This window comes from Tenrec ecaudatus, chromosome 1 (genome assembly GCF_050624435.1).
Source record: "Tenrec ecaudatus isolate mTenEca1 chromosome 1, mTenEca1.hap1, whole genome shotgun sequence".
Taxonomy (NCBI): Eukaryota; Metazoa; Chordata; class Mammalia; order Afrosoricida; family Tenrecidae; genus Tenrec; species Tenrec ecaudatus.
The window spans coordinates 193,541,245-193,559,358 of NC_134530.1; the positions used below are offsets into that span (position 1 = coordinate 193,541,245).

The 18,114-nt window shown below is 38.3% G+C and overlaps 1 protein-coding gene across 4 annotated transcripts in view; it reads left to right on the forward strand.

Moving 5' to 3' along the window:
* The window catches only part of CEP350 (centrosomal protein 350), a 170,859-nt gene that overhangs the window by 19,307 nt on the left and 133,438 nt on the right, over positions 1–18,114 (forward strand). For all 4 annotated transcript variants that reach the window (XM_075528019.1, XM_075528033.1, XM_075528023.1 and 1 more), the window contains exons 2-4: positions 12,245–12,330; positions 15,606–15,652; positions 17,279–17,390. In XM_075528019.1, coding sequence (XP_075384134.1) covers positions 12,258–12,330; positions 15,606–15,652; positions 17,279–17,390 — 232 coding nt within the window. In that variant the 5' untranslated portion in view covers positions 12,245–12,257. The remainder of the gene's footprint in view (positions 1–12,244; positions 12,331–15,605; positions 15,653–17,278; positions 17,391–18,114) is intronic.

Sequence of the window (18,114 nt, forward strand, 5' to 3'; positions counted from 1 at the left end):
AAAAATTGTTCGCACAACAACCTTTCATACTGCCAGTTGTTTACCTAATTATTCATCTAGGGACCCTGTTGATATGAAGATATTGTCCTTATGGGCCATGCAACCTTGGGGGATATCGATATGCATATGCTATTTGTAACTTTATTATAACATTTATCACATTATATTATAACAATTTGTTTAATGTGTGTCTCTTCCATTAAATTGTGAATACTGAGTGCTCAAGGGGTATTCACTGAATGAATGAAATAGATGGGTGTACAATAAGGTATCCTCATGGTGCAGTGGATTAAGTAGAGGGCTGCCACCCATTAACAAGGTTGGTGGTTCAAGCCCACTGTAGGGACAGTTTCTTTTTTTAATGTGACTCTTCTAGCCAAAGTTTCTAACTCCCACCAAATGAAACTTTTCTTGCATGGATCTGATAAGAAGATGAGGGCAGATATTGAGAATTCACCTGTGAGTAAAACAGGATGAGAATGCCATCCTGCTATGTATAAAAATGAGCTCTCTGAGAAGCAGGAGTGATCTCATTTCCAGCAAGATCCAGGAGTGGAGCATATCCTCTGGACCCAAGATTTCCTGTGCAGCAAAGCTGCACCTAAGACAGCTGTGATGTCAGAGAAGTGACAGCAAAACCAGGAACCAAAGCCTGGGACAGAGCGATGGACTTCTCTACTGAGGGAGCAAGTAAAGCTGAGTGTGTGTGCAGGCCGCTAGCCTGCATAATAGCAAGTAGCATAGTAGGGTGCTTCGGGACACTTAGTTGGAGAAGTTAGGGTCTGTTGGCCCACAAAAGTGGAGTTGACACTTCTGGCCTGAAGTTTACTGGAGTGGGGTGCATCTGGATACTGAATTCAGGGAGCTGGATTTGCTGGCTCATTGTTTGCTGAATGCTTTTTAGGTTGAGGCTTGCGGAGGAGTGGGAGGCCTCTTTGGACATTTATTAGCAGACCTGCAAGAACTTTGTAACATGTCTTGAAAAAACTACCCTGAGCATTTCTTACAGGAATTACAGTGTGTTAACTTCCTTAATAATCCCTTTAATCATGAATATTGTCTTCAAGTTCTGTGTAGCCAATGCAGTGGATGTTAGAACTTCGAGAAGTAAAATAGAGAATATTAATTATGATAACTTACCCACCAGCCACTGAGCAGGAAAAAAGCTATCTGCTCCCATAAGGATTTATAGTTGTGGAAAACTTAAGGAACAGTTCTAATCAGTCCAGTAGAGTCATTATGAGTTTCAAAGGCACTAGGTTTGAGTTTATGTTATGTGCAGTACAACTATAAGTGCAATAAAAGGTGAACAAAATCAATGGAAAACAGGTGAAACAGTTACTAATTTTTTAAGGGATATTCTGGGACAGATTTATAGGAGAAGACATTAGACTTTTACTTGAAGTGCATTTCTGCCAAAGAACATTTTAGGGAAAGAAGATTTAGAGATAACAGAAACTTTGTGGATATTCAGAGAATGAACTGAAGACAGCAAGAGGCCTGGCTGTAAGTTAGGGTGATGAGGGCTCCAAATGTTGTCATGCTAAAGGATTTGGAACTTAATTTCAGAGATGACAGTCCTTGAAGGGTTATAAAGAAAGAATTGCCAGATTCTACTTTGAAAATAACTTTGGTTGTAGTATGGAGAATAGGTTAGGAGCAGAATCATTTAAAAAACTTTTACTATAATTTAGGCTAAAAATGATGATGCTCTGAGGAAAGAGAAAGAAATACTTTACAGAAAGCTTTTTAAAGTTTTTATTTAAAATATTTAAACAGTTTTATGAAGGTGTAGTTTACATAACATAGAGAAATATCTTAAAGATAGACTAGACTTGGTAACAGTAGATGATGGTGTGAGGAAGAGATTGAAATGTCAAAAAAGAGTTGGGTGAATGGTAATGGAGCCATTTACTTAGAGAACAAAGAGGAACAGTTTTGGAGAGGGATGATTCTGAACTTGGTAAATTTTTGAACTTGGTAAATTTGATGCACCAGTAAAACTTGGAGGTGGACTATCTAATAGATGGAAAGTTTGGGTCCAGATCTCAGAAAGATTTAGGACAGAAATATGAGGACAGGCTTCAAAAAATTGTGGACAAGTGGAATTAAAAGCCAATCCAATTTCTCCATCAGATGTTTGAACCCTTCATATAATGATGTTTAGGAAATAGTTGAAGTCATGAAAGTGCATGACATTGCCTGGTAAGAAGGACCTGGAAAAGTAAAGATATGGGAATAGAACCTTTAGAAATATTATTGATGAATTGGACAGCAGTAGAGATATCAACTTCCGTAACCCAACACAATGGTCAAATTGTAGAACAAACTCACTAATATCACATGCAAGTAAATGTTTTCTTAAGGTCACTCAACAATGGCAGCAGCAGTACATTGACAGCCTTTGGTTCAGGCTGGATTCAGAAGAGGACGTGGAACAAGGGATATTATTGTTGATGTTCGATGGATTGACTGAAAGCAGAGAATACCAGAAAGGTGTTTACTTGTGTTTTATTGACACAAGCATCATAACAAAGTGTGAATAGCCTTGAGGACAATGGGAATTCCAGAACACTGTATTGTGCTCATGTGGAACTTGTACATGGATCAACAGGTAGTTGTGGCAACAGAATAAGGGCATACATACTGCATGGCTTAAAATCAGGAAAGGCGTGTGTCAGGATTATATCCTTTCACCATACTTAACAGTTTGCATGATGACCATATCATATGAGAAGCTGGATTATATGTAGAAGAATGTGGCAACAGGATTGGAGGAAAGCATATTTAACAGATGATACAACCTTGCTTGCTGCCAGTGAGGAGGACATGAAGTACTTGCTGGTGAAGATCGAGGAGTGCAGCTTTTGGTATGGATTACAATTCAGTGTAAAGAAGATCAGACTCCTTACCACTGGACCGATAGGTAACAGCAGGAAAAATGGAGACGAGATTGAAGTTGTCAAGGGGTTCATCTTGCTTGGATCCATAATCAATCAGTGCTCATGGGAGCAGCAGCCAGGAGATCAAAAGGTAAGTTGCCTTGGGTAGATCTGCTGCGCAAGGCCTCTGTAGAGCATTGACTAATGTGTGCCTGACAAAAGCCATAGTATTTTCTATCATCTCATAGGCCTGTAAAAATTGAACATTTGATTGAGGAAGATTGGAAAAGAACTGATGCATTTTAATTGTGGTACTGGAGAAGAATATTGTCAGTACCATGGATTGCTAAAAGGACAAACAAACGTGTCTTAGAAGAAGTACGACCAGACTGCTCCTTGGAGGCAAGAATGGCAAGACTTCGTCTTACATACTTTGGGCATGTTATCAGGAGAGACCAGTCCCTGGAGAACATGCTCGGTGAAGTAGAAGGGCAGCAAACAAGAGGCAGGCCCTCAAGGAGATGGATTGACACTGCGGCTGCAACCATGGGCTCAAGCACAGGAGCCGTTGTGCAGAGGGCCCAGGACTAGGGCAGGGTTTTGTTTTGTTGCGTGGAGGGGCCGTCTGTGTTGGAACAGGCTTGATGGCACCCAACAGCAACAACAGAGAGGTCATCTATCCAAAAAAACAGGGTGGGGGGTAAAAGAGGCAGCAGAAGTGTTTTACTAATCCTTAGAGTAGTAAGAATTTCAAGATGAAAGCTCAAAACTCCCAAGATGAAACTGATGTTCTCACAAGTAGCCCCAGTGTCGTGGTGTTTAAAGGCTACGTGGCTATGTGGCTAATTGAAAGGTGGGCACATTACACCCACCTGCCCCTTCCTGGAGGAAAGATGTGGCAGTCTGCTTCTCAAAAGATTATATCCCAGGAAACTATGATGGCAGTTCTGAATTGGAGTCAACAGTTTTTGTTTTTTTTTAATCATTTTACTGGGGGCTCTTAAGCTTGTATAGCATTCCATACATCATTGTACATATGTTGCCACCATCATTTTCAAAACATTTTCTACTTGTGCTCTTGGTATAAGCTCCTCTTCCCCCCCACCCAGCCCCCAACCCCCTCTCCTCCCACCCTTGTGAATCCTTGATCAATCATCTATTGTTATTATTATTTTGTATCTTACACTGTCCCTTGTTTCCCTTCACCCACATTTCTGTTATTTGTCCCCTTTAGGGTGGGGCGGGAGGACACGCTATATATCCAACCTTGTAGATTCCCCCTTTCTCCCCTTTTCCCCTCCCCAACTATCCCCCTACCCTCATGATATCGTTACTCCCACTACTGTTCTTGAGGGGTTAAGATCTGTCCTGAATTCCATGTGTCAAGAGATCTCATCTGTATGTGTTCTCCAATCTAGGCAGATTTGTAAGGTAGAACTTGGTCGTGGTAGTGGCGGGGAGGAAGCATTCAGGAACTAGAGGAATGATGTGTGATTCGTGAGTTGATACACCTTGGTTGAATCATCCCTTCCTTATAGCCTTTCTGTGGGGGATATCCAACTGTGTATAGATGGACTTTGGATCTCCACTCTAACCCCTTCGTTTGCATTGATATAGTTGTTTTGGGTTTTTTGAGACCTGATTGCGTCGGCTCCTCATGATCACACAGGCTGGTGTGCTTCTTCCATGTGGGCTTATTTGCTTCCCTGCTAGATGACTGCTTGTTTAACTTTAAGCCTTTAAGACCCCAGACACTGTATCATTTGATAGCCCTGCATCATCTACTGTCTTCACCCACATTTACTTGTGCACCCATTTTGTCTTCAACGATTATGTAGGCAAGGTGAGTATCAGAGTACCAGGTTATCAGAACAAATTGTTCTTGTGTTGAGGGAGGCCTTGAGTAGAGGCTCAGTCTATCTACTATCTTTAGACTTAACATATAAATATATGTACATTGGCCTCCATCCCTTTCATTATAAGTTAATATATTTACATCTATAGATGCCTATAGCTATACCTCTATAAATAGCTTTTGCCTATTTCTTGCCTCTATTTCCTTTTACCTACCTCTTAGTCCACTATCATGCTCGCCCACCATTTGGCTCTCAGTAATTCCTCTCGGATACATTGGACTTGATACAAACCCCACCAGGTATTATACGCCTTCCTCACCATCAATTTTAGATCTCTTGTTTCCCTTATCCCTGAGGTTGTTGGCTCCCCACTCCCCCTCCAGCCCTCTCCTCTCTCCTGCCCACCCCTGGAACTACTGGTTCCTGTTTTTCCTTCTCCGGATTGTTTGTCCTGCCTATTTTATATAGATAGACATAGGGTAAAAGAAAAAGAAAAACAAAACAATACATAGTTCCAGATCTATCTGCTCACCCTTATGTATGTTTTCTGATCAAGTCTGATGAGTGCCAAGCCTTGTCCCCCAAATCAGAAGTCTATTTTCACGATTCCTTGGCCACTTGGTTACTTTGCTCCCTTTGCTGCCCTGTTGCACCCCCTTTGCCTTTCACTCTGCTGTGCATGGGGTAGATGCGAGCAACAGGTTGTTTTTTTTTGTTTGTATAATCTTATGTATCAACTGGAAAATTGTCTTCGATCGCCTATAACACAAGGTATAGTTCCTAGATTAGGCAAATATAATTTTACTTTTTAAACTTTTTTGAGACGTTCATACAAATAAATTAATAATCAAAAGTTTTTAGACTCCTGGTTTGGGTTCAGAAAATCTTTTGAAAAATGAAAGTTCTATTTTATCAGAGGATTGAAATTCTGTTATCCACAACTAACCCTATATGTATCTCTGAAAGATAATCTCACTGAGTTTTGAAATTTTTCTATATTCTCTTTTTTAAAGCAGTATATTCTTTTAAAATCATTCTTAATTAACTACTTACAATGTTTATGATTTAATCTTATTTTATAAGATTGCACAGGTAACTCAGATTTTTAGTAAGTAATTATAAGAAAATTACGTGTGCTAGCAGAATTGTACAGTGGCTACCACAGTCAGTTTCTGGACTCTTTGACATTGTTTCCCTAAAGCAGCATGTTCTCTAACACCTTCCCTACAGTATCTATGAAGCCAATTTCAAAGAATGTTTTCACAAATAATTTTTTTCCTTTAAGTATATGATTCAGAGACTTGTCCCGAAAACTAATATCGTTTCATGGGATTTTATTAGTTAATGTTGTTTTACCACTTACAGTGTCTGAAATAAAGACATAAGTTTGTTTAAGACCCCAGAGAGATCTCAAGGAATACATGAGTAGAAAATGAGGTACTGGAATTATGAGAACTGGAAAATTGTCAAGAACACTTTTTATTTTTCTTTTAAGACTACGTAATCTCTCAATTTTGCTTGCATGTTTTGATTGTCCTCTGCTTTTTTTGTTCAATTTTCAACTTGCCTCCTTACAGCTTATTTTGGCTCAGTTCCCTGACATTCTAATTTCATAGTCTCGAGAATCTCTTTTTGCCCGAGGTTGGGTAAGCTTCTGAGTCTGTTTCTGACTCCCTACCCAGTCACTGTATTTCTGGAGTTCCTCAAGGAGGGAGTTATGGGGAGGAGGCTCCGTGATTGATATTTGTACTATGTTCATACACAATTTTAACCAAACACTGCAGGAACATTTTAAAGGCACAATTTGAGAATAATTATTTTGAGCTGAAAAGGGAAAGGATGCCATTTTTGCCTTCTGGAAAACGTCAGCGTCAAGAGAAGATGGGCATGACAAACACTGGTATGCTGGATTTGGAAGAGAGAGGGTCTGAGTAGAGAGACCCAGGGGCCTTAAACTGAATTGGTAAATCATTCATTGTTTAAACTGAGAAGCACATACATGGGTATTTGTGATATGATTTGTTACTCCTCTGATTTATCTGAAATAATTGCTTTTCTTTTTCTTTTATTCTAATTAAAATACACGTTTTTTAAAAGAAAACATTTATCTCAGCATTTTTTACATGTATATTTCAGTGACATTAATTATGTTCATCATGTTGTGAAATAAAACCCTTTTCCAATTTTCCTATTAATCTGAACAGAAACGCAGTGCCCCTTTTTAGTACATTTAAATCATAGGTAGGAAGAAAGCCCAGTTTGTGGGTGATTACAAATTACTTAAATTTAGACTTTGTAACCAATAATAATCCACAGACAGTGAAGCTGCCCAGTAAGCTGTGAAAAGTTAGTCAACCCTTTCCTGAATGCCAAATCACTGACTCTGTTATGGTATTTTGAAGAAAATCTAATTAAGAAAATAAATACCAAGTTTATTAGGTTACTGGGTCTAACACTTAAAAGCATTTATGCAGAAAACTATGACTGCCATTATGGAAATGAAGGGTTATGATAGATTTATTACCAGATAACAGAATGCCTGCCAGTCAGATGGATGTCTTCACGGCTCCTGAAACAAAATTGGTTTTCTCTCCTAACTTGATCATCAGACACCCCTAGTAGACATACCCTAATACTGCGTCTTTAAAGATATACCTCTAAATAGTCCTTACAAACATCACCTACAGGAAAATCAGTGTTTCCTTTTGAGATAATTGTCCATGTATTATGATATTGTCCTAAGTGAATTAGAGTTTCCAGTTATATTATGCTTATATATCATACCACTAGATCTTTGATTCCTTTAGAAAATGTGCTGAAGGACATGACTTCCTTCTGTGGAAAAATGTATCTAGATGACACATACATAAAACTTTTACTTACAATGTCAGGGGAGTTTATACATTCCCTGAAACTATTTGTGGATCCCTCTGTTAACCTCACTAGACCGTGAGGTTGTAGAGATTAGGGCCATTTCGTTTTCATTTTCCGCAGCATACAGTGCTTTACAGAAGTAGGTACTCAAAAAATGATGTCAGCATAAGGCTAGTGATCAGTTTACTTTCCTCATTCTTTATCTTAGAAGGCAAAGAACATTACACTGGATTAAAAACATTTTAATTATATTTGTAAGATATGGTTACAATAAAGTAGCATAGAAAGCTTTAGAATTAAAAAGGCTCGGGCATGTGCAATAAAAGAAAGCAATAGCTGCATTTTTATTAACAGCATGTAGTATAGAATTAAGTATGGAAACACATTCTCTGGTGACAAAAGGGTCATTTTTAATTGCTGAAATATAAAATCCACCATGATAACATAACAGTCATGAAGCTTAAGGCCCAAGTATCAAGATATATAAATATAAACTTTTAGAAATATGAACAGAAATGTACAAAATGTCATTAGATATGGCAGGTTTTTGCCCACCTTTCTTAATTCTTGATAGATTCAATAGACAAAAAATGTTTAAGGGTTCAATAAAACTAACTTTTCTACACTATTGTTGAATAGGCTTGTTATATCTGTAACAGATTGAACTGGGAACATTGTTATTGCCTAAGAAATTATCTCAAATAAGTTTAATTTATTTAACTTGGTAAGCATTTGTGTTAGTCTGGGTTGACTAGAGAAACACATCTAGTGATGCTCATATAGGTGTAAGAAAGGACTTTGTATACAGAAGTAATTATATATTGAGATAACATCCCAGTCTAGTCTAACTCAGTCCATAAGCCCTAAACTAGTCCATTAAGTCCACCCTCAGACTCACACAGCCACTTGCAATGATGCAGATTTCACGAACATCACAGGCTTGTGGGTGCAAAATCATGTGCACCAATGGTGGTGGCTCTGGCAACTCTGTGAGTGACTTGACAGCAGGAAGGTGAAGGCAGAGAGGTAGGGGGAGGTTCCCAGGACCCTCCTAAGGAGAAGTCATACCCACAGAGAATCGGACTGTGACCTGATTGACAGGCTAAACTCCACCCCTAGACTTTTACATATCTTCAAGTTGACATGATATTATGTAATTACTACAACCCTTTAAAGTATAGGTAGAGAAGGCATTTTGCAAATTGAAGTTTATATATTAAAGATAATAAAAGTTTTGACAGCCTTGATTCTCATCTTTCTATGAAGAGATTATTTTCCATTGCAAATTTTTTTTTTACATTTTATTTTTTTAAAAACATTTTATTAGGGGCTCATACAACTCTTATCACAATCCATACATATACATACATCACTTGTATAAAGCACATCTGTACATTCTTTGCCCTAATCATTTTTTTCTTGTCATTTTTTACATTTTATTAGGGGCTCATACAACTCTTATCACAATCCACACATATACATACATCAATTGTATAAAGCACATCCGTACATTCTTTGCCCTAATCACTCTCAAAGCATTTGCTCTCCACTTAAGACCTCTGCATCATGTCCTCTTTTTTTTTCCCTTCCCTCCCCATTTCCCCCTCCCTCATGAGCCCTTGATAATCCACAGATTGTTATTTTGTCATATCTTGCCCTATCCGGAGTCTCCCTTCCCCCCCTTTTCTGCCGTTCATCTCCCAGGGAGGAGGTCACATGTGGATCCTTGTAATCAGTTCCCCCTTTTCAACTCACTCACCCTCCACTCTCTCACACCCCTGGTCCTGAAGGTATCATCCACCCTGGATTCCCTGTGCCTCCAGCTCCCATATGCACCAGTGTACAACCTCTGCCCTATCCAGCCCTGCAAGGTAGAATTCGGATCATGGTAGTTGGGGGGAGGAAGCATCCAGGCCATTGCAAATTCTTAATAGTAATTCCTTTTTCTCCTTTTACAGGGAATAATAGTGTTATATGTAATTTTATTTTCTTATGTAAAATGAAAGGTAGCAATGATTGTGTTTCATATTGTACATAGATAGTTAAGGTCACTATGAGCCAGAACTGATTCTATGGCACTTATCAATAAAAACAATAACAAAATAATGCCTGCTTGTTTATTTGTTTGTCATTTGGACAGTTGAATAGGCCAACCATATATTCGAAGGAAAGTAAAATAAATTAAGTTTTTGAGGTGTGTTGCCATCTGTTTTTGTGGTTGAAAAGTTTTGGAATACTGTCATACTGATTTTAGTTTATCCTGTGTCATTGTTTTCAAAATCTAAATAAATTTGAAGCCATAATTTATAATCTGAATACTTATTTTCAGAACATTTTAAAAGTTCTCTAAAGAATTCCTAAATTAGGATTCTTTAGATGAAGTTAATTCCCTTAAAATGAATTATGCTTTTTAGTTTTCTGTATTTAGACTTAGTAAGTAGGCTTTTATTTTTCATAAAGTTAATATCAATATAATTATTGCCTTTGCAGAGATTAGAGAAAAATATTTTTATCAAATAAGACAAAGGCTTAATATATATTTAAATAATTTTATTGGGGGCTTTTACAGCTCCTATAACATTCCATAGATCAATTGTCTCAAGCGTATTTGTACAGGCATTGCCATCATTGTTTTATAAACATTAATTTTCTATTTGAGCACTTGGTATCAGCTCCACTGTTTTCCCTCCCTCCTCCGCCTCCCACTCTCATGATCCTTTGATAAATTCTAAATTATTATTGTTTTAATATCTTACACTGACCGAGGCTTAATATATTTATAATGTAAAGAACTTAAATTGATGAGGAACACAGGTAAGGTAAGGAAAGATAATTCACAAATGAAGAACTAAGATAAATATAGTACAATGTTTAACACTGGTAACAACCTACCAAATTCACATTAAAGCAACCATTTCTTCCTATTAAATCAGCAAAAGTAAAAAATAATGGTAGATATTAATAAAGGTATTAATGAAACCAGTATTCACTTATTATGAAGTAGAGTTTCCTAATTCAATATTAGGTCTCAAAGCAACAGATTCTTCACATTCTTTAGTCCAGTTTTAATGTATTTTTGGGAGGGCCTTGTTCTACATAAGTACTGTACTTTAAATGAGCTAAAATTCATGACCACAACATGTTCATTACAGTGTTATTTTTCATAGAGAAAAATGTGACGTAATATATTTGTTATCTATTATTGTGCAATTAGTTCCCTTCCCTCAAATTTAAGTAGCCTTTTAAAAAATCATTTTATTGGGGGCTCGTACAACTCTTATCACAATCCATCTATCCATTGGGTCAAGCACATTTGTATATTTGTTGCCATCATAATTTTCAAAACATTTTCTACTTGAGCCCTTGGTATCTGCTCAATTTTTCCAATCCCTCCTTCATGAACCCTTGATAATTTATAAATTATTATTTTTTCATGTCTTGAACTGACTGATGTCTCCCTTCACCCACTTTTCTGTTGTCTGTCCCCCTCGGAGGGGGTTATTTGTAGATCATTGTGATCAGTACCCTCTTTCTCTCCACACCTTCCCCTTACCCTCCTGGTATCGCTGCTCTCAATATTGGCCCTGAGGGGTTTATCTGTCCTGGATTCTCTTGTGTGTCCAGCTATTATCTGTACCCGTGTACAAGCTATGGTCTAGCTGGATTTGTAAGGTAGAATTGGGGTCATGATAGTGGGGTGTGGGTGGGGCAAGAAGCATTGAAGAACTAGAGGAAAGTTGCATGTTTCAACGGTGCTATACTACACCCTGACTGACTCGTCTCTTCCTTGTGACCCTTCTGTGAGGGGATGTCCAATTGTCTACAGATGGGCTTTGGGTCTCCACTACAGACTCCCCCTCATTCACAATGATATGACTTTTTGTTCTGGGTCTTTGATGTCTGATACCTGATCCCATCGATGTGTGAGATCACACAGGGTGCTGTGCTTCTTCCATTTGGAGTATGTTGCTTTCTAGCTAGATGGCAGCTTATTTATCTTCAAGCCTTTAAGACCCCAGACGTCAAGCAGCTTTTAATAATATTTATTTTGCACTTTTTGTCGGTCCAGAATTTGGGACCAGCGTAGTGAGGTGGTTCTGGCTCAAGGTCTCTCGTGAGTTCCAGTCATTAGTATACGGAAATGAAGGCTGCGGTGATGCTTGACTTGGGCAGCAAAGGGCACTTACAGGTTAGTTCACTTGCACGACTGTAGAGAGTTGGTCTTAGTTCCTTATCATTTGGCTCCCCTTAGGGCTGCTTGACTCCCTTACAATCTAGCAGCTGGTCTTTCCCCAAACTGGTGATTCTTAGGAGAAAGCGAGCCTTGCCTTTTTATGATCTAGTCTGGGAAGTCGCATACTGCCCCATCTGCCATACAGAGTTACTTAAAAGTTAGTCACGAAGTCCAGTCTACACCCAGGAGGCGAAGAATATGGATAGTTGTATATCTTGAAGGAAGGAAAATTACAACAAATGTTCAACAGTTAAATAAAAAACGCAAATCAATTTAAAGCTACCTTGAGAGATGACAAAATCCTCTTTTGCCTTTCAGGAAAGTCATGAGACTTCAGGGCATTTTTTACTAATCATACTCTAATACTGATCAAATCTGTGCTGATGATGTGATTGTAGGTGAATTGGCAGGATGTGGAACAGCAAATCAAAAGAGGTGCCTTTACCAAACCCAAGGAGCTCTCAGAGCAAGGAGACTGTTCAAGGTAGGCATTTTCCTTTCAACCACTCCTAATCCTTTACTCAGTTTGTGTGTACTCAGTGATGTGCCAGTCAGTAACTGAGCATTGTACATATGCTTTCCAATAGGTAAATGATTTTGAAATTTCAATTTTAATTAAAAATGGCCAAGTCTCACTTTCAAGGCATGCTGCGATAAACTCTTTTGTAAAGAAAGAACCCTTTTGTAAAAGTGGGCTGGAATATGTAAACTTCAGATGTAATGTCAATGAGTGGTATAAGTTAGCTACATATACAATTATAGACCTTTTAATGCACAGGTAACAGAAGTAATAGCCTCTGTGTACTCTTTGTTTAATTATGAATATTACTTTCATCTAGGGTGCAATATTTTTTGAGAGACATTGACAAACGAGTACCTTTGAAGAAAGTTTATTGCATTTGTAAGGGATTTAGAAACCAAGTCATGAGAATTGTTTGAATGGGGTGAAAATATTTATCCTGGAGCAGGGAAATATGTGGCTTTATGTATCATTTGAGGCGCTCTAGTGGCTCAATAGTTAAAGCACCCAGCTGCTAACCAAAAGGTTGGCAGTTCGAACCAGCTGTTGTGTTGGAGAACGATGTGGTGGTCTGCTTTAGTAAATGAAGATTTACAGACTTGGAACTCTCTACCCTGTCCTATCGGGTTCCTAAGGGTTGAGATTGACTCGATAGGAGTAGGGTGTTTTGGTTAGAATAAACAGTTTTAAGGGCTGTCATCTGAAAAACTAAATAGATTTGCCTTTATAAATTAAAGTCTGGAGTAGTTTCCTAATCCTTTTCACACCATAATGTGAAATACAACACAATATAAAATTTAGTATTGCTTAGCTTATTGTGGTAAACTGACCAAATACTTACTGTTGGAGGTGTCTGAGGGAGGTGGGAGAAGAGGTGTCAGTCCATCTGTCCAAATAGCTATTGGGATCTGAGTCTTACAGAACTCAAAACCAGATCTTGGGGCACTTCCTTGCATAAAGGTTAGCAGTTAAAGAGAGGAAGCATATTTTGATGTGATTTAAAAAAAATATCCACTGAGGCCTCACTCCCAGCTACATGGACAACCGCCCCTCCCCCCAGAAGAATTTACTTCAGAGGACAGCACTGAAACTAGAACTCAGGGAGAGGGACCTGTCTGATGAGAGCACACGGGAGCAAATGAAGGGGGAGGAGGAGAGAGTGGAGCACATCCTGGCCCACCAGGCCTTGAGGATGATATCCCTGCTCAGAGCAGCCAATACACAGAGAGGACCATATGGCCAGCCCACTATGAGACATGACTTCCCTCACTGACCCGTAAGCCCTACAAGGGACAACACTGGAGACTCAGTGTGGGACTTGTACCCGATCTTGCACCACCACACCGAGGAAAGATGCTAAGGGTGTGCAACCGAACAGCAAGAGGAGCAGAGCAAGGAAGCACCAGGGAATACCAAAAATAGACTGGGGCCGGAGTGTGCCACCCCATCAGACTCAACTGGAAAACACTCCTAAAGGTCAACAAACAGACCTTAAACTATTTGCAGATTTTTCTTTCTTTCTTTTTTTTTTTTTTGGGTCATTGGCTTGTTTGTCATTGTTGTTTTGTTTTCTTTTGTAGCTTTATTTTGCTTTGTCTTGTTTTTGTGCATATTATTATCTCTGAAGGTCTATCCAGATAAGATAGGCGGGAACAACAATCTAGTGATGAAAACAATGGGACCGATGGTTGGGGGGGTGGGTGTGGAAGAGGGGGAGGCAGGGGAAAGGAAGCAGTGTTAACAAACCCAGGGGCAAGGGAACAAGTGATCTAAAATTGGTGGCGAGAAAGGTGTAAGAGGCCTGGTGGGGCTTGATCAAGTGCAATGTAACTGAGATGAATTACTGAAATCCAAATGAAGGCTGAGCATGATAGTGGGACAAGAGGAAAGTAAAAGGACATAGAGGAAAGAACTAGGAGGCAAAGGGCATTTATTGAGGTCTAAATATAGACAAGTACATATGTAAATATATTTATACAGGATGGTGGGGAAATAGATCCACATGTATATATTTATAGGTTTAGTATTAAGGCAGCAGATGGACATTAGACCTCCACTGAAGTACTTAATGCGAGAACACTTTGTTCTATTAAATTGACATTCCATGATGCTCACCTACCCTTCAAGATTGCTGAAGACCAAAAGCGGGTGCATAGCAAATGTGTTGAAGAAAGCTGATGGTGCCCGACTATCAAAAGACACAACCTCTGGGGTCTTAAAGGCTTGAAAGTAAACTAGCGGCCATCTAGCTGAGAAGCAACAAAACCCACGTGGAAGAAGCACACCAACCTGTGTGATCATGAGGTGCTGATGGGATCAGGTGTCAGGCATCAAAGAACAAAAAAATCATAGCATTGTGGATGAGGGTGAATGTGGAGCGGGGACCCAAAGCCCATTTGTAGGCAACTGGACATCACCTTATACAAAGTTCTCAGGGAGGAGGCGAGCCAGTCAGGGTGCAGTGTAGCAATGATGAAACATACAACTTTCCTCTAGTTCTTAAATGCTTCCCTCCACCACCCCACTATCATGATCCCAATTCTACTTTACGAATCCGGCTAGATCAGAGGAAGTACACTGGTACAAATAGGAACTGGAAACACAGGGAATCCAGGACAGATGAACCCCTCAGACGGGTGGTGAGAGTGGGAATATGAGGACGGTGGAGGGAAGATGGGGTAGAAAGAGGGAACCGATCACAATGATCTACATATAACCCCTTCCTAGGGGAAGGAAAACAGAAAAGTGGGTGAAGGGAGACACTGGACAATGTAAGACATGACAAAATAATAATTTATAAATTATCTGGGGTTCGCAAGGGAGAGGAGGGGGAAAATGAGCTGATACCAAGAACTCAAGTAGAAAGCAAATGTTTGAGAATGATGATGTGTGTATGGATTGTCATGAGTTGTGGGAGTCCCCAATAAAATAATTAAAAAACAAACAAAAGAGTTACAGTTGCAAGGGTTCAAATAGAAAGTAAATGTTTAGAAAATGATGATGGCAACATGTACACATATGCTTGCTAAAATTAATGTATGGACTGTTATGCGAGCAATAAAATTATTTTTAAAAAAAACCCCAAACAAACCATCTGCTGAAGAATAGTTTCACTTACAGTGTTTTTCAACCTATTGTATGTATTTTATTCACTGGGGTTGGGGGAGGGAGGCTTATGAATATACAGATTCTGAGTCCCATACAGAGATCCTGATTCTGTAAATGTAATTTTTCCCCAGCAAATATAACCACATCGTGGGATGCACTTTCTCAGAACAAGGCTGCTGTAAGTAGTTATAACTTTTATTTACTTCTGCTTAAAATTATTTCCTGTTATGATTGAATAAAGTATTATTTGTATAGTGCTTTTTTAATATAAAAATTAAATTTAAATATTTCAGTAAGAAGTTATATACTACATATTACAAAACAGACATAAAATGCCAACTACTAAATACTAATCACAATAGTACTTCAGATATTAGGTGTATGAACACCATGGGAAATTAAATATTTAAACAATTTGTGTGATTTATTCACCTTTAATCAGATTATCCATTTGGCATATTAAAATGGGGTTTCTAAAGAGAATGCGTTGGGGCGGTGGGACTCAGTTTCCAAGCTGCCCTCTTTTTGAAAACAGACTGCATTGTCTTTGTCCTGCTGACTTTGAACCTCTCAGTTAAGAACTGAGCAGTTTGCCATTGGGTCACAGGGTCCTTTTGTAGCTTTCTTTCCCCGCCTAGATGGACTTCTCTCAGTACTCCAGAAGAGAAGTTACTCTGACCAACCTGTTTGCATATGTGTTCTCCTCAGTCTTGGTCAGGAATACAAATTTGGCGAGTGGTGTATAGTGCTTTCTGGGCAAGTGGCTCTTTTGTCCTTTTTGTTGTCTTTTGTACCCTGCCTGAATCAAAAGCTCACTTTCTTTATTATCCAAGTATTTCAATGCTACTTCCTACTCTCTGATTGTTAAAACTATTTTGAAAATGAATCTGGAATAGATTTTATTACCTAGAAATGATTGTAATATAGGGTACAATTTGACCTTATGAATACAACAATTACGCAATGCAGGGATAGTTTTTAATTCCTCAGTTTAATTTAGATCTAAGCTAATATAGAGCCAAACTGTTAATCCTTGGTTTTCAAAACTATTGGCTCTCTTTTAGAGAATTTTAAAGGATGATAGGGACTGATATAAAGTGTGTATATGATAAGGGAGTGGAGGTAGGAACCTGATATAGAACTCTTGGTATATAAAGGATTATTCCAATTTTGTATGGATGTACATTACAAGAATTTGAAATAAGATGTGTCAGAGTTTTATATAAAGTGTTTATATGTGGTAGAATTTAAATGCTTTTTTTGGTTATGTTTTTCAAATTTTCTCCTGTCAGCATATAATCTATGATTTATAGGACCTTAAAAATATATGAATACTAATAGGTATACCAAAAGCTGATCCATATGCAAAGTATATGTGAAACCTGAATTCTTGTTCTTATTGTGAAACATAGCTTATAGGTTTGTGACTGGAAAAAGTTGTGACTATTTGAATAATTCTAAATCTAATCTTGCTGAATTATTCTTTCCTTATTTACATGTAAAATGCACAAGATCTAATAGCATAATAGCATGCAGCATGTAATTAATTCATATTAAAAATCATCGATTTAAAAAAAAGTAGTCCAATATGATAAATGCAAATGAGAATGCTTTCTTTAGAATCCATTTTTGGATTTTCTTGTCCAAATTTGGGCAACTTTGTGTCAAATATTATAAATGATGAGAAAAATGAAAGGATTTTTTTCCTGCTTGGAGTGAGCTCTGCAGTATAGCTTAAGATAACCATGTAAATCAGAAGTAGCTGCTATGGTTCACAGAATTACCCTCTGCGTTTTAACTGTAGCTCAGACACATTGAAAACAAATTAGAAGTCGCCCCTACAAGTACGGCTGTGCTTGATTCTGTCATGGACACCAGGAAGTCTGCAAGTGCTACCCGGAAAATAAGTAGGAAAGGTATGTGTAAGGTTTTTACTTCCAAAGCTATGACTGAATTAAACACAGATTTTTGATATTTGTGTTTAGTTTCTTCTTAGGCAGTGATACCTTGGTTATCGAGCTCTATTTGTCCCAAGTTTGTGTTTGAACACTAAAAAGTTCAAGAACTGAACATATTTTTCCTATAAGAAATAATGGAAAACCAAATAATTGGTTCTGAAGCTCCAAATTTACACTTATAAGTTAATTTTTCCTTGACTTTAACACAAAGTTAACAATCGTAGGTTGTGGAAATACCCCCTAAAACATCCACCAAACACAGTGAACATGTACACAGTACATTAAGTATCAAAATAGTACAGTAAGTAAAAATAATTAATTTTTTATGAAGTTTCATTGTTTAAAAATCTGTGAATTTTCTGAATGGTGCACTAACATGGACTTCGCTTTAAAATCCCCACTAGCATTCCTACACAGCAGTAGAGTGAGCCTACCTTTCATAGGCGCTGGCCTGGCAGTGCCGTTTCTTTGTAGTATTGAAGGAACCTAGGGCCTTTTCCCCTTCACCTCCCCAAATCCAGTTTTGCTTAGTTGAACACTTATTGAGGAACAGAACCCTTAGCATCCACATAGTCAGCACATTCAGCCACAAATGTATTGGCTTCGTTTACTTGCACTTGCCCCTTCCCCATGCTCATTCTCTTTGAATTTTTCAAACCAGTCATAGCTGGCTTTGAACACT